General features: G+C 48.5%; 1 protein-coding gene across 2 annotated transcripts; it reads left to right on the top strand.

Moving 5' to 3' along the window:
• The first annotated feature begins 1608 nt into the window (after positions 1 to 1608).
• On the top strand, positions 1609 to 21169 carry C1QTNF6 (C1q and TNF related 6). Of its 2 annotated transcripts, XM_071551724.1 has the most exons (6): positions 1609 to 1796; positions 5569 to 5806; positions 7412 to 7857; positions 12082 to 12233; positions 15058 to 15143; positions 20084 to 21169. In XM_071551724.1, the coding sequence occupies exons 2-5, from the start codon at positions 5575 to 5577 to the stop codon at positions 15077 to 15079; spliced, it is 852 nt and encodes a 283-aa protein (XP_071407825.1). In that variant the 5' UTR covers positions 1609 to 1796; positions 5569 to 5574; the 3' UTR covers positions 15080 to 15143; positions 20084 to 21169. The 2 variants fall into 2 exon arrangements, with proteins under 2 accessions (XP_071407825.1, XP_071407826.1); XM_071551725.1 differs by lacking the exons at positions 12082 to 12233; positions 15058 to 15143; positions 20084 to 21169 and adding an exon at positions 10466 to 10722.
• The last annotated feature ends 190 nt before the right edge of the window (positions 21170 to 21359 follow it).

The following is a 21359-nucleotide window of genomic DNA, read 5'->3' as shown; positions in this document are numbered from 1 at the left end:
CACCCCACCTGCACTACCCCAACATCCCACCATAAAGTGTTTGTTTCTTTGGTGAGAAAGCTCCTGGGTATCGCTGAAGTTTTCTTGCCCTAATCACTGTTTACCTTTCTCAGCACTTCTTGTGAGAGTTGATATGGCCCCAGTAGTGATCAACTGTTGATAACTGGTCAGGGCAGAACTAGGAGTCTGTATATGACAGGACAGCACCAGAGTAAAAATTCCTGGACCTACACAGGAGTGAATGGGAGAAGGAGGCATTCAGATGCAGAGAAGTGAAAGGTAGGAGGCTTGGCTGAAAGTTATTTTTAAGAACTGGTTCAAACAGGCTGCAAAGTCACCTGGTATCTTCTATCCAGCCAAGCTGCTGGGTCTAGATGCTCACAAGGCAGGAAACTCTTTCTCATTAGTTCTTGTAGCTGTATGCCAGTTTCTCGTCTCAATGGTCTGAGAGATAGGATCACAGGGGTAAGAGATGGGACACACAAGCTGGAAAACCTACTGAGGGGGAAAGGGGCAGCTTGGGTCATGCGCCCTTAGCTGTGAAGCATCTCTGACTGATGCAGCTTGTCAGCTAGTGTCTGATACACTGCTCACCTGTGGTTGACAGACACACAGTGTCTCAGACTTGCTGTGGGGACACTGGGAAGTGGGACACAAGCTCACACTTTCATCATTAATGGAGACTGCCAGGGCTAGCAATAGCTTTGCTCAAGCAATGAGTCCAGGTGAAAGGCTCTTCCAGCTGCGCCTCAGCTACGTGGCATTTCAGCAATGCACAGCAAAAAAAACAAAACCCAGCAGTCTTTGCCAGGCCTTGATCTCTGTGTGACACAGTCCAGGCTGCCAAGCAGCCCACAGCAGAAATCCCTCCTGGCAGAAGTGCCTTCATACTCAGCAGAAGTCTGCATAAAGCCAGGGAACGTGTCATTCCTTCTTGATCCAGGCCCCACATGGGCAGAAGTCTCAAGAGAAATGTAGCCATGCAGCTGACATCCAATAGGCCTGCCCATCCTCAGAGACGTAGAAGTATTCTAAGCCAGTAATTTTGTACCATGTTGGTGCTCTTGAGTAACAAGGGCTGGCTGTTACACAAGCCTTGTGTGCAGCCATGTTGTCCACCAGCTGGAAACGATTTGTCTAATCATAGAATCACAGAATATTTTGGGGTTGGAGGGACCTTTAAAGGTCATCTATTCTTCCCACCCTCCTCTGCTGCCTGGTCAGAGGTGATCAGTGATCCTAGTATGGCAGTGACAGCTGCTCTTACAGATAACCTGAGGGCACCACAAAGTACTGAAGCATAAAAACATATTGCCGCCTTTCTGTGTCTCAGGTCTCCCCTTCCCTATGTTTGTAAGGCAAAGCAAAGGTAACCAGCAGCATTCAGGCTGTGATGCAAAAGAGGTGAGCACAAAACTGTACTGCTCATCACTTCCCAGCTCTTGACACGTGAGCTCTCTTTCCAAGGGTAGCAACGGCAGTAGCCAAAAGCCTGAACTTTGCTTCCAGAAGGGATCAGCTGTTGAGCTGAGCAAACTGTGATGCTGTGTAGGGTGGGTGGAAGAAGGGCGGGAGGAAGGGAGGGAGAGCCAAGCCTGACACGGGCCAGAGCAGGAGGGGAGGCACTCACAGAGGCCTTGAAGGCAGGATGGAAAAGACAGTAATTACATAAGAGCACTTGGCGAGCATCTGGCTCGAGTCAGCTGGGCCCTGCCGGCCCTCCCTCCGTGCTGCTAACCAGGAGCAGCTGAGGATACAGATAACTCAACGTGGGACCCCTCTGCAGGGGATAATAGGTAAGAGGTCCCTTGCTTCCCCTCCCAGTTTGCGCTGCTCTTGGAGAGTGGGGGCAGAGAAGTGGGGAACAGGGAAAGATGGCTGTGGTGGAGGAGGAGAAGCAGCCAGGAGGGGGGAGAGAAGAAGCTGCTTCTCTGCTTCTTGTTGCGAATGATACCTTTGCTCTGGAGGTTTTGGTGAGGGAGGAGCCGCAAAGGGCAAGTGTGTGGGTGTTTGTGGGTGGATGTGAGTGTGTACGTGCAACAGGGCAGATGATCCACATGTACCACAGGGAAGCTGAGCTGTACGCAGGGGCTAGAAAGGGGAGAAAACATCATTTGCATTCCTTCTACTTCTGCTGAGAGAGGGTTAGAAAGATGCAGCTACTGGAAGAGAGTTGGGTTTTGTTGGGTTTTGTCCTCTGACTTTGCTCATGTTTGTGGGGGTTACAAGACAAAGGAGGAAATGTAGAAGGAAGAGGAAGCAGCTTCTTTTGAATAGGAATCATTGGAGTACAATCTGGACAGTGCTTCCCTGGGTTGCCTCCAAGGCAGAGTGTGTGATGAGGGAGAACGAAGATTTTTAGGCACACAATGTCCCTTCAGACTTTGATTACACTTAAAAGCATGGCTGGCAGAGGTTTACTGGATACAAATCTTAAAACTTCCTGCAAATGTGGCTGCCCTGGCAAAATATTGCTGGTACACACAGTTTCCTTCAGGGAGCAAGGCAGTATTACCCAGGCAAGTGTCTTTACTGGCATAAACTTCTGCCCAGCTGGGCAATGCCACCAGGGCAAGTCTTTGTTTGCTAGCTCCCAGCGAGTCCCTATTCAGCCCAGATGAGACATTAAATACAAAGTCCTGCTCACTGCCCACTGTGAGCTGCTCTTGCAGTCAGATGAGACACAGGCAAATGTCCCAGCTGATGAGGTCCCCCATGAAGAACATCTGCTTGGCTGGGAGCAACTCAGGAATGCAGATGGAAATGTGGGATGGAAATGAGGACAATGGCCTCCCTGCTCTACCTGTTCTTCCCCTTGGAAAGGTGAAGGGGCCAGGCACAGGGCCAAGAACTGCAAAAGTGGGCAAGGTAATGTTTGGAAATAAGCCAGGCAGGAAAATCTGAGAGAGTGAGAAACTGTAGTAGTTTTTTTTGGGACAAAGAGGAGCTTTGTCTTCAATGTCAGTCTCTGAGTTTTCATGCACCCCAGAAAATTTATTTGCCTTTAATAGTAGTGCCAGCTGCCAAAACCCCCACCAGCAGCAGTCAGGAGAAGACTGCATTACTGATCACAAAAACCTGCTTCTGTCAGCTGGCAAGGCTCCATTAGCAAAAAGTATTGACCTAACCTTTCCCCCTCTCATTTCCCAAAAGGGGAAACTGAGGAACAGGCAAATGTGGGCAACTTGCCGTGGGTTTCATTTCATGTCAGTGCTGGAGTGAATTTCTTGGTCCTCTTCTCCCCCCCGGCTGGGAGGTATGTTCACTCCATGTTCATTGAGCTCCAGGCTGACAGGCAGCTTTAGATTATCTCCAGGCCTCCCAGCCCCCCTTGTTCCCTTCCCCCCTAGCTCACAGCACATATTTTCCCAGAGTTTTCCGCTTGCTTCTCCAGTGGTGTTGGGGTCCTGCCAAACGCCAGCCACTCTCTGGGAGCAGGGCCTCCCATTCCCAAACCAAACAAATGGGAGAAAGGAAACAGGAAAAAAAAGTCCAAGCACACGTAGACACTCACAAAACCCTTTCCCCCTCAGAAACCTTGGAGCCTTCTTCAGCTTCTCTTGGAAATTGCAGGAGATACAGTGCTGACTTGACACTTCTGGCCCCTGCAAAAAAGAGCTATTGTCTGTTCTTCTTTCTGCCTCCCAAAGATATATAAGTGTGCGCACACACACACACAGGGTATAAATTCACAGACTGAATCCTCAAATTCTCTTCCTAACAGATTTTGTAGTGTGAGAAAAGTATCCTGCCTGTCCAATGCTGCACTCTTCTGCCCTCTAAAATGCCCTTTATTCCCATGTTCTGGTGCTTCCACATCCTGCTTACCCCAACAACACAAGCTCATCAGCTTGGCGCCAGGCTGAGGGCAAAGGTTACGGCCAGGGTTTGCCTCCAGATCCCAAATTTTGCTGGCAGGCAGATCCCAGGACCTAAACAAGGGACATTACCAGGGGATGACACGTGCTGGAGTGCAAATCTTGGGGCTCTGCCCAGGCAGAAGGGATGACCAGAGACGGAAAATACTGATGCCTCTCCCAGCTGGCAGATGCGCCTGATAGAAATATGCCTGGGGCAAGAGGGCACGGTGACATGCAGAAAAAAAAACATGTAGGAGAGAATGAAACATGAAGTTTGGGGACTGTGAGTGGTATAGGCACAGCTGTGGAGACAGCATGGCCAGCCAAGTGAAGGTCTGATATGTGGAACAAGGGACTAGCTCATAGGAGTGAGGGCAGGGTCCTGTAGCATCCTGCCTGAAAGAAAGTCTGTCTGTTGCATGGATGCACCTCACCTTGCCCATGCTGAGATGCCAAGGGTGGGACACTGCCCACAGGATGCTATCTGTGCTGCCTGCAGTTTGCTAAGCAGGGCTATGCTGGTTGGAAGCAGGGGAGATAAAAGAGCAGCAACACATACAAGGAAAAGGCACTACCTAGGAAAGAGTTAAAAGACTCTGAAACCCAAGCCAGTTTTCCATGGAGAGCGCCCAAAGCCAGGGAGGGAGAAGGAGGGAGAGGCGAGGGGAGGGAGCCAGTCCAAGTCCAGATTGTGCACCCAGCCAGCACTGAGCAGTGCCTGTGCCAAGAGCCGGCTTCCTTAAAGCCATGGGCCTGGGAGTTGGCCCCGCAGGCGGAGGGGAGCCGTCAGGAAGGGGCTGGGAAGCAGAGAGGGGAGTCCTCGGCCCGCAGGGTGAGCTGCTGCGCTGTGCCAGGGGGCAGGCAGCAGGATGGGGGGCACAGGCTGGGGGAGGGGCTTTCACAGCTTCTTGGCGTGTCTGTCTTTCATAAGCATACTTCTCTGCAAGCTGCCTACTCCCAGCTTCACGTTCTTCACCCTCGGAAGCAAAGCAGCTCCACTCTAGGAGCCAGCCGTCCCCTTGGGAAGGTGCAGGGGTTTGTCTGAGAACCCACTAGGCAATGGTGGGAGGGGGCTGAGACACAGGGAGGGGTGGGATTTGGGGGAAAGGAGGAGATTGAAGTTAAGATCCTAGCCCACAGGAGAAGAGGCCTCTCTGCCAAGAGATGTGGGTCAGACTTGATCTGGGACATGGGGGTTGTTGGGATAGATTCCTGTAAAGACTTCATATGCAGTGACTGAAGGGCTGGAGAACTTTTTACGACCCTTCTCACAGATTCAGCAGTCTACCAAGAGCGTGCTTTTGCTAAAGGACTGTTGAGGTTGGACTCAATGAATTTAGAGGGTTTTTTCAACCTTAATGATTCCATGATTCTAAGTCTCCTTCCTCGGTCCCTGCCTGGGGACTGAATCTTCTAGTGGGTCCCATGGTTTGATTAATCATCAAGCCTTCTTCCAGAGCCAGCACCTAGTCTCCACTGGCCTGGGCGGAAGGGCATGGGACATGCCCTTGGGCCATGTGGTTGCTACTCAAATTGCAGCCTTGAACATCCAGGGACTACAATCATGTAAATGCCCTCCGCAGGACAATGCCATGTCATTCCACCCCTAGCTCCAGCCACAGAAAGATGTTTTGTGGTGACCTCTGCTCCATTCCTTGTGTCCTTCCCATCTTATACCTCACTCTGGCAATTCTTCATATCTTCCCAGGTCGTCATGGACATAATTTACCTGCGCTCATCCCTGACCTTCCTTCTTCTCCCTCTTGTTGTGTTTGGTGCACCCACTGATGAACCCAACCTCAAAGAATCAGCCCCTGGTGCTTGCAAGCGCTGTTGTGACCCACTAGACTCTTCCACAGATACCCAACCGTTCCCTCCTAGCCACCACCACTTTCCCTACCCAATACCGGAGGTCCGTCCCTATGTCAACATCACCATACTGAAGGGTAAGTGCCCATTTTGGCCCCAGGATTCCAAAGCCTACTCAGGAACTGACGGCACTGCAGTGGAGGTGACAGCTGGATTGCTGGCATGCTGGTGATGCTAACAGACCACCAAGTGCCACTCTTGAGGACATGTGCCTACATGCACTGTGACCAGGGTTTAGATGTTTTGTGCTGTGATGAGGGGTAGTCTGGAGGATAGAAAAGCCAGTGCATATCCCTGCTGTGGCCTCTGTGTCCCAGGATGCTGCCTGGTCTTCCTCCCTGCTAACATATTAGTGGCAGTGACAGCCTCTTGCCAAGCTGGGAGGACACCTTCCTTACCTCAGACTTCCAGAGTCCCGTAGTGCCTGAGGGAAGGAGCAGTCCTTATTCAACTGCAAAATAAGCATGATTGGAGGGTAGGCACTGGCACCCTGGAAGGTTGTGGGGAAACCTTCTCCAGATCCATGGATCACAGTGCATTTTGGAGCAGGAGGAGGGCAAAGAGAGGCAGCAGCTATTTGCAAGCACCACCAAACTAAACTGGCAGTGACCCCCAGTTTATTCCACCCTGCTGTGGCTGGCTTGGCTAACGGGAAAAGGCTCTCTATTTTAAAACAGCTCCTCCCTTCAGGGCTCCTCTTTTAGCCTTTGCTGCAGGCAAAAGCCAGTTCCCAGCTGGATGCTGCTCCGTTCACTCCTTGTAGCTCTGTGGTTCCTCTGGGTTAACTGGGCAGATACTCCCCCTTCCATGCCCAGCCTGGAAATAGCTGCAATCCATCAAAACTCAGAAGGGTGTGCAGGGCAGATAGAGGCCTAAAGTAGAGGGCGTTGTTGTAGGGGGACCTGCAATACCATGCAGGGGATGGAGAGAAGGAAAAGAACAAGACAGAAATTCGGGATGCTGTCACTTGTGCTGCTCTGACCCCTATCCCTTCTCTCTACACACAAAGTACATTCTGGTGCTTGTCTCTATATTGATGCCTGCCCAAGTGTGTGATGGGCAGTGCACACAATGCAGGGTAAAGCTGGAGTATTAATTATATAAGATGCCCAAAGTATGCCAGTACTGTCAAAATACCAGCCCTCTAATTTGCGCTGATCCATCTGCCTAGTCCAGCTTGGATCTTTTCCCTCTGACCCACCTCATTGTTCCTTCCTAGTCATACTTCCCCACCAGAGTCAGCATTTCTTCCCCATCTGCAGCCTGCAGCAAGAACACTGCATCTCCCATGTGGATAGCTGGGTCATAGGAGAGGTGGGTAGGACAGCAGGATCTGTGATGGAGGTAAAGGAGTGTGGAGAAGGAAGAAGAGGTCAAGAGCCCCAGTGGTACTTTGCACTGCTGGGCTCCCTCTCAGGCTGAAGTCTCCTAGGGACAGGTCCTGTTCCTTCAGCAGGGCCATATCACTTGGTGAGTAGTAGACCCATAAGAGAAGAGACTCCAGATGACTTGCTAGCTCCTTCCCCATGAAGAGCAATGATATTGTGACCCTCAAGAGTGCCCCTTCTTCTGGCATTGCCTCATTCTTGGGCAATCCTCTGCCTCCTTATTAGGCTTTCTCACTGCCACTTCCACATCTGCTTTTGGTATCACACAGTTGTGTCCTCTGCTTCGTCTTGTAGGAGAGAAAGGAGACCGGGGAGAGCCTGGAATGCCAGGGAAGTGGGGCAAAGAAGGACCACGAGGTGAGCGGGGTGCCCAGGGCCAGAAAGGCAGTAAAGGACAGATGGGCACAGCGGGAGACCCCTGCAAGCATCAATATGCTGCATTCTCCATCGGCCGCAAGAAAGCGTTGCACAGCAGTGAGGGCTTCCAGGTCCTGATCTTCGACACTGTCTTCGTCAACCTCTACAGCCAATTCGACATGTTCAATGGCAAATTCTACTGCTCAGTAGGCGGACTTTACTATTTCAGCCTCAATGTCCACACTTGGAACTTCAAGGAGACCTATATGCACATCATGCACAATGAAGAGGAGGCAGTCATCTTATATGCCCAACCCAGTGACCGCAGCATCATGCAGAGCCAGAGCCTCATGCTGGAGCTTCAGGAAAATGATGAGATCTGGGTGAGGCTCTACAAGCGGGAGAGGGAGAATGCCATTTACAGTGATGATGTTGATGTGTACATCACCTTTAGTGGGTACTTGGTCAAGCCCAGCCTTGAATAACTGTGTCTCCTCTTCTTTGAGGCTTCTTTGGCCTTTTTCTTCTTCTTCTCTCTCTCTTTTTACTGCCCACAAACACTGCAAATCACTTGGAAATGGGCCTGTCAAGTCTCAGGCACTGAGTGTGAAACTTGCCACACCAACTTCCATCCTGCTCTCTTGTAGCCAGACCTGTGTCTGTCCATTTACATTATGACACTACCATCTCTCACCCTCTCACCTCCCAACCCCATCTTAGGTTATTGGCTTCTTGTCAATCTGCCAGCAAGCTGCTTCTGGAATTTGGGGTCATAGAGCAAGAGGAAAGCTAAAATGGTGCTCCTGGGAACATGTCCCTCCGTGGAGCTTCATTCACAAATGACTCCTGTAGAAAGGTCTAGAAAGTCTTCACTGCCCATGTGCATCCTGACTCCTCTCTGTCCCAACTAGACAAATGAGTTTTGCAGCCTGAAACATAGTCTTCATGTCACCTCCGACACCTGTAGTCCAGAGAGTGGACTGCGGTCTGATGGTCTGCTATAGCATGAGAAAGATGTAGGAGCAGTAAGAGAGGATATTGTCCTTCCAAAAAGGGAACTGTTGTCCTTCTGAAGTGTGTCTTGGCTTTCCTTAGACACTCTTCTCTGTCAGAGAGTCCAGGCTGGCTGTCAAATCTAGGCCTGGTGGGATTGTCCTCCTCTGTGCCAGCTCTAGTTCTTCAAAGAGATAAAGGGCCAGACGCTTGGCCAGACCCTTTGTGGCCATCTGCTGTTGAATCAGTAGAGTTGCGATTCTGTTACCACTATGGATCACAAGTACAGAAAGAGAGGGAGAGAGAGAGAGAGAGAGAGAGAAAACACTTGAAAACCTCCCTCCCACACCTCCCCTGGTGTGCTACTCGTTCTTGGCTCCCCAGCTGTGGAAAGCTAGTCCAGCCAGTGAACTTGAATCTGCTCTCTTCTTTGGCAGAGGTGCCATTTCATTGTCCTCCTGAAGGTGGTTCTCCCACACTGGTATTCAAGGACTGCTGTTTCAGGACCTGAGCTCGAGACTGTAGGGGCAATTGCAGTTAAATCAGTTCCAAACCCAGGCAGGCTGCCACCTCTTAGCCACTGCAATGGAATAGAGGTGAGACTATAGCACCTCTCTCCAGGGTTGAAAGTTTTCCAGCCTTATTCTCTCTGCCCTTTTCTGGCAGTCTCATCAGAGCAATGGAGAAAAGCATGTGACTAAAGCAAACCCTCACTCTTCTTGTCAGGTTGGAGATGTCGCAGTGAGAAAGGAATGCCAGTGGTAGGGTTTTCTAGTACTATTTATACTGGTCTCACACTGCTCTCACTTGCATTCCTCTGGAGGGTATGCTACAGCCCTGGGGGGAGCAGGTGAGGCTGGCTCAGCACTTTAGGAAACCTACTTCCACTTCCACATGTTGTGATGCTCCCATAAACAGCACTACCAAGAGTTGTCTCTTTTGAGTCTCAGGGCAGGACAAGCAGAAGAAACTATTTCCCTTCTGCCCATCACTGTTAATGAAATCTTCTGACTTCCCTAGTTTCGATGGTCTCTTGATCAGCCATGCTCTCTGCCTATAGCACCTGGGACTACCAGAGCTCTCTCATAAGGAGATGTGCTTCTTTATATATGACTAGGTCTGGTACACTCAGACCAAGATGGCAAACAGGGACCCAGGCTAAATATTGAAAATGAACTTGAGAAAATTGCAGGACATTTTCTCTCTTCTGTGTACTTACCCTCCCTTCTTTGCTAAGGAAGCTGTATAGACTGTAATGAATTTCAGGAACTTTCTGCTCTGGATCCTCCCCACCACTCTCAATGAGTCAATGGGTATAAAAACAAGGTTTCACTGGGGGAAAGCTGTTTGTTTTTTTTCCACAGGGAAACATTTGTGATGGGATCATGGGAACTAAAGGAGACTGTGAGTTTCTTTCCCTCCCTTAGCTGGTCAAGTGTGTGAAACTGCTCGGACAGAGGATTTCAGACAGTAGGGAGGAAGCAGCATGCTGGCAGTGATGCTCAGGACCAAATTCCTTTCTCTCTTACTCAATAGGCTGCAAACCCAGATATTGTCTATTTACAGTGTATAGTGCCCTGTGCCTCCCTGAAGAGAAGAAAGCCTTTCCAAACTGAATATCTCTCGAAACAAGCTTCCTTATTCTTCCTTTCCTGTTTGGTGATTGAATGCCGATAACAGGTCTCATGTGCTACCTATAAGCAGCCAGATAGTGCCTGATGCACATGAGAGAGGAGGGCAGGGGGACCTAACAGGCTTCTTGGTGCTAAAAAAGATGGCATTCCCTTGGTGCTAAATCAAATTTCAGGGGTATTGGGTGCTTTCTGGAAGGTGTAGTAGGCTGAGTTGTGATGTACTCTGGAATTAATGGTGCTTTATATTAGAAAACATAAAAAAACTTCAAGAACTTTTGTATATATATTTTTTCAGTGGTATTAAACTTTTTTTCTTGGTTGTTTTGCACTTAAATGTTTTTCTCTCCCAACCTATTCCTTCTAGCACTGGTTATTGCTGAATGGTGTGATGGAAAAGACACTGACCCAAAAGAGACGGGTACAAAATCTAACTTAGCTCTGAAACTTCCCTGGAAAATCCTTGGCAATCTTGTTTCTGTTTCCATTATGAAGAACCATTACCTTGAAGATATTTACTGCTGGAACACTTCTAATTATGACAACCCTCTCCTCTTTCCTGGGAAAACTTTAAGCAAATTCAAAGTATTCTTTGGAAATTACAAAAAAACCCAGAACAATACAATGGGGTTGTAGGAGTAGTCTTCAAGTACTTAATTGTATTGAAGAAGGCTGGGCTAATGCAGGAGTTCTCCTAAGACAGATCAGACCCTTTATCTTGTGAAATTTTCAGCACAAACTTCTATCAAGTACTTAGTACTCATGTGTGTTTTCTGTTTTCCCTGTGGTGTTTCTATTTTCCCTCCAAGAGCTGAAGGCCAGCAAGTACAGACATAAGAGCAACATTAAACTGTTGATTGGACACTTGTGCTTCCTAACACTGGGGTGGGTAGGATTTCCAGAGTTAGGCTGGACATGCATATTTGGAAGACCTGTGTGTGATGAGAAAGGCTTGAGGTTCAGGTCAGAGGTGGAAAGGCAAGTGGTAATTGCCCATAAAGTTGGGGAGAAAAGGGAGACATGAGTGGTAAGTGGATGCCTGGAAGGTTGAGTGAAAGATCTAGAAGGAGTAGAATCCTAAGGACAGTAGTTGCTTTTTGTAAGTCTCGATGCAAGTCAAAGAAGTACGTGGGGTTTTCCTTATCATCTTTGGACTGAGAGGACTCCTGTGGAGGTGAAAGAATAGATAAGAAAACAAGACAAGGTTCCCATATAGGATCTTCTGTTTTGAGTTTAATTCATCTTCACATCGCTTCTCCCGTGGTTGGATGTGTACCAGACACTTCGTTTGGCAAGGCGTAGAAAACATAATCATACACATCCTTAAAGGCCTCTTTGGTTCTGTGTCAGGCCTGAAGCTAGGGCTGCATATATCCTAGCAAATGCAACAGTCTCTCAGGCCAGAGCCCCACCTTCTTCCCATTTTTTATTTACTTCTGAGGATGCAGATAGAAATGCATCCTCAGGAAATACAATGGTTGTGTTTCTGCATGTTCCTGGCCCCTTGAGGTGAGATGAGGGTAGAATGGAGGTGACTTTGTCACATTTACAGAAGGTGAGGAGTGAGGGAGGAGGGGGGACCGGAAATGTATAGCCAGACCTTTGAAAAACACTTTCTGTGCTTCAACCCTGAGCTTGCCACCCGAAGAGTGTCTTCAGCCAAATCCCTCAGGGCTAAGATGCATGGTGACAGGCAGGGTTGGTAGCTGGTGCCATCCATCACGCTAAGGATGCCTGACTGGGGAGTTATTGTAGGTGAGCCTCTGCTCAGGCAAGGTGGACCCTGCAATGTGGTTGAAGGAACAAGGTCTACACTGGGTCAGACCAGCCCTGCTGTCCTACCAATGAGTGCACCCATGCTCTGAAGGCCACAAGACCTCCACTCACTTCATTCACCCCACATCTGTGTGCTTTTCCATGCAATGGAGCTGCCCTGTGGAATGTGATTCAGAGGCTGGTGACAGCCAGTTATCTCTCTCGCAGGCAAAGCAAGTGTGCCCTGGGGTGTGCAGCTACAGCCCTACCCCTGGGACAGTACCTCTCTTTTCCCCTGAAAGTGGTCCAAGTTCTGCTGCAAAGGGCTCTGCGACTGCATCTCAAGATTGTTCAAGGTGTCCGCCATGGGCTTTCTGCAGGTTTGTGGTCTTGCAGATATAAAAGGAGGGGAGTGGGAGAGAGAAGTTGATGGGCAGTGTATAGTACTGTCTCTTGGGAAGAAAGTGCATGTCAGGGAAAACTTGGGAGAAGCTGAGGGGCCTGCAATAGCTCCTTGCCCTGTGATAGCTGTGGGAAAGGGGAAGAGAGAAGCAGAGCAAGAAAAGGAATATAAAAGGAGACCTTTGACCTTGGTGGATGCAATCAGATGGGCACAGGTGAATGTGTCTGGACCCAAAGCACCAGGGAAAGCAGGGACACAGCATAGCATGACCTGGCTCCACATCCCTATGGACTCTTTGTCACAGGAAAGGTAGTCATGGGAAGCATCTCTGGCAGCCCCTCAAGCCTTGCCCCAGCTGCCAGTTATGATGCAAGATCTGCCCCACATCAGTGCACCATTCAGGGGGCTGCCACACTGTACCATAGCAGGTTTCCCCTCTTCTCCAGCCTGCTTTTTCTCCTCCTCTCCCAAACCACCCAGACAACCTGCTTCACTCATACCTCAGCCTTTTTATCTCCCAGAGTCCAGGGAGGGAGAGGGGGTGATGCAACACGCCAGCCAGCGTCACCCAGCGCCACAAGCAGAGCTGCTGCCTCACTCCATCTAACACATTGCAGCCAGATGCCAGCAGTGGATTCAACCTGCCCTAGATCTCTTTTTTTCTCAACTTCCCTTTCCCATAGCTGGCTTGGAGCTGCCTATAGGGCTGGATGTGGACCCTTCTGTGTAGATGATGGGGCACAGCTGCAGTGCTGATGGCAGTTGTTCCGTTGCCTTGTGTGTCATGGCCCTTCTCTGACCACAGTGAGAAAACTAGCATTTACCCATCCATGCCAGGCTTCAGAGGCCATCTCAGTGCACACTCTGCTATGACTCCCACACATGTACACACACATACCAACCCGGTATGGACATCTCTCACCTTCCTGGCAATGGAAACTGTTGCCCTTTGCAAGCCTGGCTTGCTCTGAAGATGCTATCAGGAGGTGGGCAGAGGGGGGCTGAGGCTCCAGGCCTCTTTGGTACAAGCACAGCTCTCTCACCTAATGATATGCATTATCCTTCACCCACAAGCTTTCTGTGATCTCTCTCCTGCAGTTATACCACAGTGCATGCCATGGCAGGAGGTTTAAATCAAAAGCTTCTGACAGTTTCTCAGTCCTCATGAGGACTGTCACATCTCTTGAATTTGTGTCACTTAACTCACAAATGACCCGGGAATTACTGAAAAATCTCACACCTTTCCCACTCTCGGTTTGCAACAGTTAAAAAGGGAGGGAGAAGGATGGAGAGCTGTTGGCTCAGTGAAGCTAAGGAGTAGGGAACTCCCCATCCACGTGGGGAGGCTGGAAATCGAGCCCTGGGTGAGTGGGAGGCAGAAGGTTGGGTTCTTTCTTGATTCATTTTAAAATACTCACACCTGTGCCAGTGTGGGTGAGGATGGAGAAGTGAGGGCTGACCTGCATCAGCCTCAGAGCTGCTGAGGTGCCTCCACTACAGGGCGGCTCATACAGTGGAAACTGCAGTGCACCTCTAAGGGGGAAGGTGTGTCCACTTTGTGGCTTCAGAGTAGCCAGAGGAAGAAAAGGTCTACAGAGAGGAAGGAGAACAATAGTTCTCCTGTCAAACTGACCCGCATCCTGCAGGCATCATTTTCACTGTGCTGGTCCCCTACTCTGAAGCCCTGACCACCTTCCAGATATTTGACACAACACTTGGAACAAAGCACCACTAGCACCTTCCATGGGGTGCCTGAGGGTCGCTGCATTCTCCTGTTTGCCACACACATGCTTGCCTGGGCTCATGGCATTCTCACATTCACCCCTACCAATGCTCATTTTTTTTCTCCCCACATGTCCTCAGTTCTTGCCCTGAAGTAGTGGAGTGAGGCAGATCACTAGATCACACATCCCAGGCAACAAAGCCCTGTCACCTGGAGCCATAGCCAGCAATTCAGCAGATATTTAGGGCCAAGATCCCACCAGATTACCATTCCACGCACAGTCCAAAACACCTTGCAAGCCCTTGCTTTGCCCCAACTCCCACTTCTCTCTGTGTAGTGAGTTGGTGGCATTGTTTGACTCTAAAATACTTATGCAGACTTTTACAGCTGTACCACATTTTAAGTCTTGGTCCTTCAAGGCTTTAAAATGTTTTTTTGTAATTCTCTTTGTTCATGATATACCAGAGACTGGAGCACTCCCCTGATCCTCAGGCTTACTTCTCTCTCATCCCCAAACCTGCCACATGTGAAGGCAGAACAGCCCTCCTCACCATTTCGAAGCACTGTGCAAAGAGCTCTCGGAGTGCAAATTACAGGGGAAGCAGGGGGAGCAGGGGGAGGGTCAGGTGAGGACTGAGAAGGACGAGAGGAAAAGGTCAGTGACGCAAGCCCAAAGCGATGGCTCTCAGCTGAGCTGCTCTGCTGTTTGTCCGTGGTGTGCTATTTCTACTCAGCAACGATTCACACATCTGGGGACCACAACTCCTTCCACCGCCCACACTCTTCCCTCCCCCATCACGGGGGCTGAGACAGGGGAGGGGGGAAGAAGGGAGAGGTACTGCACTAGGCTGCCAGCATAATTTCCAAGAGCAAAGGGAAAAAAACCCTGACCAGTCCTTTTCATCAGCTGCCTTCCCTCTGAACACTGAGCATCTGTGATGAAGGAACCTGCTGCCTACAAAGAGGGTTGGGAAGGGGGGGTCTTTTCTCTTGGTTTGCAGGGAAGGTCAGCACTGGGGAAATGTAGTGACACCCTCATCCTTGAAACATAAAAGTGATAATGCTTATTTGTTATTAGAATTAAGGTCTCGCCTGGATAGACCGTGGCTAAAGGAAAGGAGCCTGCTGCCTGCAGACACGTGTTGTCCTTGGCCTGTTTCCAGGGTAAGCATTCGAGCAGAGCCAAGTGCTTGATGCCCTCTGTGCTTCCCCACTTGGCCACAACATTGTGTCTATGGGTGCATATGTGTGTACGTGTTTGTGTGCACAAATGTGTGCACAGGTGCAAGCAGAGGGCAGTGCCTCCATGGACCTTCCCCACAGCGTGCTCCCAACTGTGGGGCACAGCACCCTGCCTAAAATAGCCTTCCCATCCCTGTGATGGCTGCAATTGCTCTTTGGAGCTGCAGGGAGAGGGAGGATGAAATTATGAACTGCTTCAATGCTCTGTGCTCTTTTCTGCCTCTTATGTGGGAGGTTTTGGAGCAGCAGGAAATGGTGTTACTCAAAAGAATGTTCCCCTCCTGCCCATGCATGTCAGTCAGGACCAGAAGAGGGAGAAAGCAACACCCTGTGTGTGTGTTTTTCTCTCAGGGAACCAAGTCCCACTTTCCCCGAGACCACTACATCCCATTTCCCAAATAGAGGCACAGCCAATGGGGTAGATGTGGTGAGATGCAGCTTGGGATTTGTGCTATGGCAACAAACCTGATGGGTACCATATGTACAGGGCTCTGTGTTGCATCTCTCAAGGAGCATCTACAGGCTCCTCAGATACCATAGTGGGGAAAATAGTAATGTCCACACTCCTTGGGTTTTTTTTCCAAGCGGTGGTCTTGCAATGTTCACCAAGATCTGGTCAGTAGTCTCCACCAGCAAGCAGTCTTGCCTACCTATAGCCAGAAAATGGGCATTTCAATTGTATGCATCCATACTCAAAAGCCTCATCAAGCTGCAGAGCCACTGTGCTACAGGCAGTTCACCTCAGAGTAGGCTCCCTAGGAGAAAAAGTCCTTAGAAGAGCAATCCCACAGCTGAAACCCTGTCAGAGGTGGTCTTTCAAGAGGGTTGAGGAGCGCTTTGGGCTGACCTGTTTCACATCATCTGGGGGAGTGAAGTGCACTCAGGTCCTTGGGTTAGGTGATGGACCTGAACATCACTCTTCCCTTCCATTTCTTAGATCTAGGCACACTGGTTGTGCCTTTCTCATCATACCTTCTGCCTTCCAAGGTGGGAGCAGCAACACTAGAGGGCAAATGGGGAGAGAGCTGAACCTGGGAAACCACAGAGCAGGTTAAAAATGGCTCTCCTGACTGAGCCCAAGGGAGAAACAGGGATGCAATTCCTGAGCAGCAACCTGTAACAAGACAGGAAGCTGCCTTCAAACAAGCAATTTCTGTTCAGGCATTTTAATGATATGGAAGTTAATAATTGCTGCAGTCAAAAATCAGTAACCCCCATAAGGGCTTAAGGAGGAGCATGAGGTTGGCCTTTGGATAAGCATGACATCATCAAGCATATTTTAAAACAAAATCAACAATTAATTTAACTGCCTTTCTAGAAACTGCTTAGGCAAAGAGATTAAGAAAACGGAGGAGCAAGGAGAGCACTGAGCAGACTGGGGGTGGTTGCTGTAATGATTCTTTCCTCTAGAGAAGGAAGAGAAATGTGATTAAATTGGGACCAAGCCTCGCTAATCAAAGTACCTGAGGGTATATTCTCAAAAATCTCCTTACAGTTTCGTGTCTTGTCTCCAAGCAATTTTGAATGTACAATAAATCTCTGAACTCTTCTCAATTTATTAGGTCTGGAAGCCATCATTGCTTCATATTAGGCTTGTCAAGAATTTGTACCCTCTAACTTTAAATAGAGAGAGATGTAACACATTGGCAGGCTGAAAAACAGAGCAGAGCTTTATCTCTCCCAAGACCACCCAAGCAGCAAGGTAATGATTTCCCTCAAGGATCAGGGCAGTTGCTGATGCTGAATAGCAAATCAGCCAGCATTCAGCTCATTAACTTGCTTGGGCATAGCTTTGGTATAAAGCTGTTCTCTCAGTCCAGTGTTGCCTTCCTGTAGAACATATAACTTGCACAGGCCCTCCCTCTTCAATACAGGTCTGTGAACAAGTTCTGTAGGCCCTGCAGCCATGCATCCTCAACATTGAATGCCAGAAAAACCTGGGGCATTGCATAGGCATATTTTAATACTAGAAGTCAATAATGGCCCTACAGACCTGGGCAGTGGATACCTGGTTGTGTTGCCTGGTCTGTGAATCTGTTTTTGAAGATGGGAACATGTCCTTTACACCCCCTTCTCTGCTGTGTAAATTGAGACAACAGAGAGGATGTGAGAGCTGTACATACACTTCGGTAGTCCCATGAGTATGCCACCTTCCTTCCAGTTCACACTTTTTAGTTGTCCATCACAGGTGTACCAGGATAAGACCATCTGCATACTCAGGGACCACAATTAAGCTGACAGAAATCACTTGCCACACTGCTGTATTTCAAATGCCTGCTATGCCTCACACACCGCATCCACAGGCTCAGACAAGGGTGTAGAAACTGGCCTTCATGTTGCTGAGCCTAAGGTTACTGAGAGACACAGAGTGCCAGGCCCAGGGTGACAATCCAGGTCTTCTTTTAGTGTCTCTAGGGAGGGTCTCTGGGTCTGAGCAGCCCTTGTGGCACCCCAAGCATTCATCAGGGAGGCAGGCATCCATTCCTACAAGCTCTCTTAAGGCTTAACTCTACTGTTGGCCTCCAATCCCTGTGACCAAAGTCCTGACACTGACTAGTTCAACCCAAACATAATGAGGAGCCAGGGCTGCGGTCCTGGGCGAGGGAATCTCATGACTGTCTCATGCTCCTGCTCAGGAGTTCATAGCAGCGTTTTCACAGCCAGAGAGGCTAAGAGTGAAACTGCTTGAAAGTAGCATGCTTTCCCTCCCACCCTTGTTTCCCCACTTCTCTGGGCCTGTGACCATCACTGTCAAGGAGTGAAAGTGAACACCTCCTCCATTGCCTCCCACCTGTGGCCCCAGACTTGTCTCAAATGAGAGTGCCTGTGAATGCCTCAGCTTCCTACCACTTTTGTCCATGTTCTTCTACAGCCTAAAGGGCTAGGGAATTCCTACTTTTGAACTTTTTGTGTATTCATGTGTATATTTGATGTCTACTGCTTTTATCAGTCAGGTCTATCAGGACAGAAGGGCAGAAGCTGGAAGGGAAGAAATGCAGGAATATTATCTGCTGCATAGGTAGGCTTAGTACTTGCTGCTCAAGTTGTTCCTTCATTGTGGTGCCTGATTCCAGAACTTAAACTCCATTGCTTAAATGCCTCTACACTTAAACACAGTGTGGAGATAAAGCTGAGAGCAGTGTTTAGTCTGTAGCAACAATATCCCTAGGGATGATGGAGCAGGAGAAAAAAACGCTCTTTCACATTGGCCCAAGTTTGCCATTTTGATACAAAGCAAAAGCTCTTTTAGATTGGTAATGTGAACAAATTCAATAAAGAGCTCACTTAAATACTAAACAGCGGTTTCCTGCAAGGCCATTTTTACAGACTTTTTTCGGAGTAGAACCACAATTTAAGGAGAAAATAACTACAGATGTAGAACAATGGCATAGTTTTGAGAAACGTACATTTACCATTGGCAGGAAATTCAATGCAAAGGTTATAGTTAAAACAACATTATTTGGAAAGTACCAAAAATAACTTACATAGCGTCTAGAGATCTGCACAGTGTATCCTGTCAGGAAGTGAACTTTGGTGTCCATCAGGGCATCTCTGCCCTTATCCCTTCACTTCCTGCACCCTTTCCATTGCTCCATTTCAGAGGGCCATGTGGACAGGACATCAGGATGGATTTACTGAGCCTTCCCTTGAGCTCACTCTGGTGAGCTGGGTGGTTTGCAAACAACAGGCAAGGCACCCCAGTTAGCCTGGCACTCTTGTTCCTGCTGAGAGCCAGCAAAGGGAAGGGATGTCCCAAGCCTAATGACACCTGATGAATTCATAAATCGTGGGGTAGTTTGACACCACATGATACTTTTGCACTTCACGCTTCTTCACAGTCTCTGTTTTCCTCTTCACCTCTGCCATTTTGTGCAGAGGCTCAGGGGGCATGCAACTCAAAATGAGTGGTGTCAGCAGCACTGCTCTTCTCCAATGAAAGCAGCGTGAGAGGAAAAAAATAAGCTTGTGTGTAAAAAAATGTGTATAAGCACATGTCTCAATCTTGAGTATTTTTTAAAGTTACATTGCCCCCGAAACACCAATTTGGCCCAAACAACACCTTTAACCAAACCTCCAGCACCACACTTTTACCTGCCACTTTAACTGAACAACAACACTGACTACAGAGTTTACACGTCTCAGTCACCATTATGGGGACAGGAAGGTAATGACAAGAACACTTCACATGTGTTCCTGACAATGTGGTTTTGTTTGGCTTCTCACATTACAAATGGCATAATTCCTAACAATATTGGTACAAAGGAGATAAAAACTGCCAAATTCTCGGGAGCACAACAGCTCGGGCACTCAAGTTCAAAAACAGTGCTGACAGCAAGGATATTTATCTGTGTCAAATGGGGTCTGGACATAATACCATTATCATACCTCTGTAAGAAACCTGTTCTTATTTATGTCACACAGTTATTGCTCTAATACATTGTAAACTGTGTTTCCAATGAAAATATGCTGAGGCAGTTTGTTTCTCCACCCACTGGGATTTGGCTGTCTGTGAGCTGATCCATCAGACCATTCCTCCTCCCTTCAGAATTTTGGAAAGCTCAATCAATTCCAGTTCCACTTGACAAAGAGGTCTGTCCCTTACTACTGTTAATCAAGGGTGGCAGAATAGAGGAGTTCTGGCTCTCCATTGGGAGCCTCATAGAGAAAGTCTTCAGTGTGACATCAGTCCTTACTAACTAGCAGAAAATCTGCATGAGAATCTATCACCGAGGCATGGATCTAGAAAAAAAACAGTTTCCAGTGAGTGGCTGACCAGATAAATCCTTGTTTCCAACTGCAGCAACCACTCATTTTCTGTAGGAACTAACTACATGTTATGTTTTCTTCTTCCACTATTTCAGGTACCACAGTGCACGACCAACCTCATCTGATTCTTATATATTGAAAAAAAAAAGGGAAAAAGAGAAAAAAGGAAATCAGTGGACTATTTTTCTTGATAATCTGAACAATAAAAACAGTTACTTTGTGCTCTTGCTTTCCCAAAGTGATCTCTGGTCTTAAGGAATCTGCAGATTTTTCTAGTCTGAAGAACAAAACAGGAAAAATTATGGTCAATGTGAGTGCTCCTTTTCAGCTGCAACACTGGCGATACCAAGAACTTACTCACAGAGCACTTCATGGCTGCGGCTAAGGACTTCTGTGCCAGAAAAAGCTGCATTGATTTTAAGAGTTTCTGGGAAAGGCGTGCTGTGGTCTAATGGTCCATGCCATTACTGCTTTACCCTGGTAGAGCCTCCAAGGTTCAGCATACACCAGCAGTGATTACCAGAGCAGGAGAGCACACAGCCTATCCTTTCCCCTTCTCCTCTTCAACAGGTGTTGGCTGGTTCTGATTTTCTAGTTGTTTTCCCAAAGATTGACCATGACAAGAGTCTTCAGACGACTAGCAAGAGTCTCCAGATGACACCTATGAGACTGTTGGTTCTTGTTGTGTGTGATGAAGAAAGAGGTATTACACTCCAGTACTGTAGGCTAAGTGAGCACTTGGTGCTGGATTAACTAGCTATGAGGATCCACTGCTGCAGCCTTCTGCAAAATGGTTCTGCCCGTGCCTTCAAGCTACTATTTTGTTCCAACACTATTTGTTTTTGAGGTCTGGTATCTTGTGAGATCCAGTCTCTGGGCTGGGCTTCTTGTGGCTGAAAACTCGTCCTCCTCCTCCCACACCCTTTTTCCACTACCTGAAATACAAGATCCCTTTGTCGCTGAAGGAGGTCCCATCATCCAGATTTATAGAATCCCCAGAAAAAAACTGCCCGGAGACTTGAGATTAGCCTCTGGCAACTTTTGATCTGCGAAACCTTCTTGCCAGACCTGAGCTTGGACCTTGAGCTGCTCTGAGAAAGGAAGGTGAGGAGCACAGAGTGCAGTGACCAGTGCATATGTAAGAGGAGGTTCTCATCATCTGCCCCCATACCAGCAGCCATCGTCATGCAGCCCAGACCAGACAGGAAGCATGATGTGCTCCACTTCAGAGAATTGTATTCATGTATGGAAAAAAGAGAGCGGTGTGGGGACGCATATGTAGGTCCATACCTACCTGTGAACTGGGTAGCCATCAGACTGTGGATTTGCATTTGTGTGTCTGTCTTGGCTTGGGATGTGAAGGCAAAATAA

This window comes from Pithys albifrons, chromosome 3 (assembly GCF_047495875.1).
Source record: "Pithys albifrons albifrons isolate INPA30051 chromosome 3, PitAlb_v1, whole genome shotgun sequence".
NCBI lineage: Eukaryota > Metazoa > Chordata > Aves > Passeriformes > Thamnophilidae > Pithys > Pithys albifrons.
Note: the sequence above shows the minus strand (reverse complement) of the source record. Positions and strands in the feature narration are given on the sequence as shown.

What these genes read in the sequence shown, in the direction of transcription:
- C1QTNF6 (XM_071551724.1), top strand. Translation starts at nt 5,575, where the DNA reads ATGGACATAATTTACCTGCGCTCATCCCTGACCTTCCTTCTTCTCCCT. An exon ending in CAACATCACCATACTGAAGG is followed by an intron (nt 5,807 to 7,411) that starts GTAAGTGCCCAT and finishes TTCGTCTTGTAG; the next exon opens with GAGAGAAAGGAGACCGGGGA. An exon ending in AGGAAAATGATGAGATCTGG is followed by an intron (nt 7,858 to 12,081) that starts GTGAGGCTCTAC and finishes TCTCTCTCGCAG; the next exon opens with GCAAAGCAAGTGTGCCCTGG.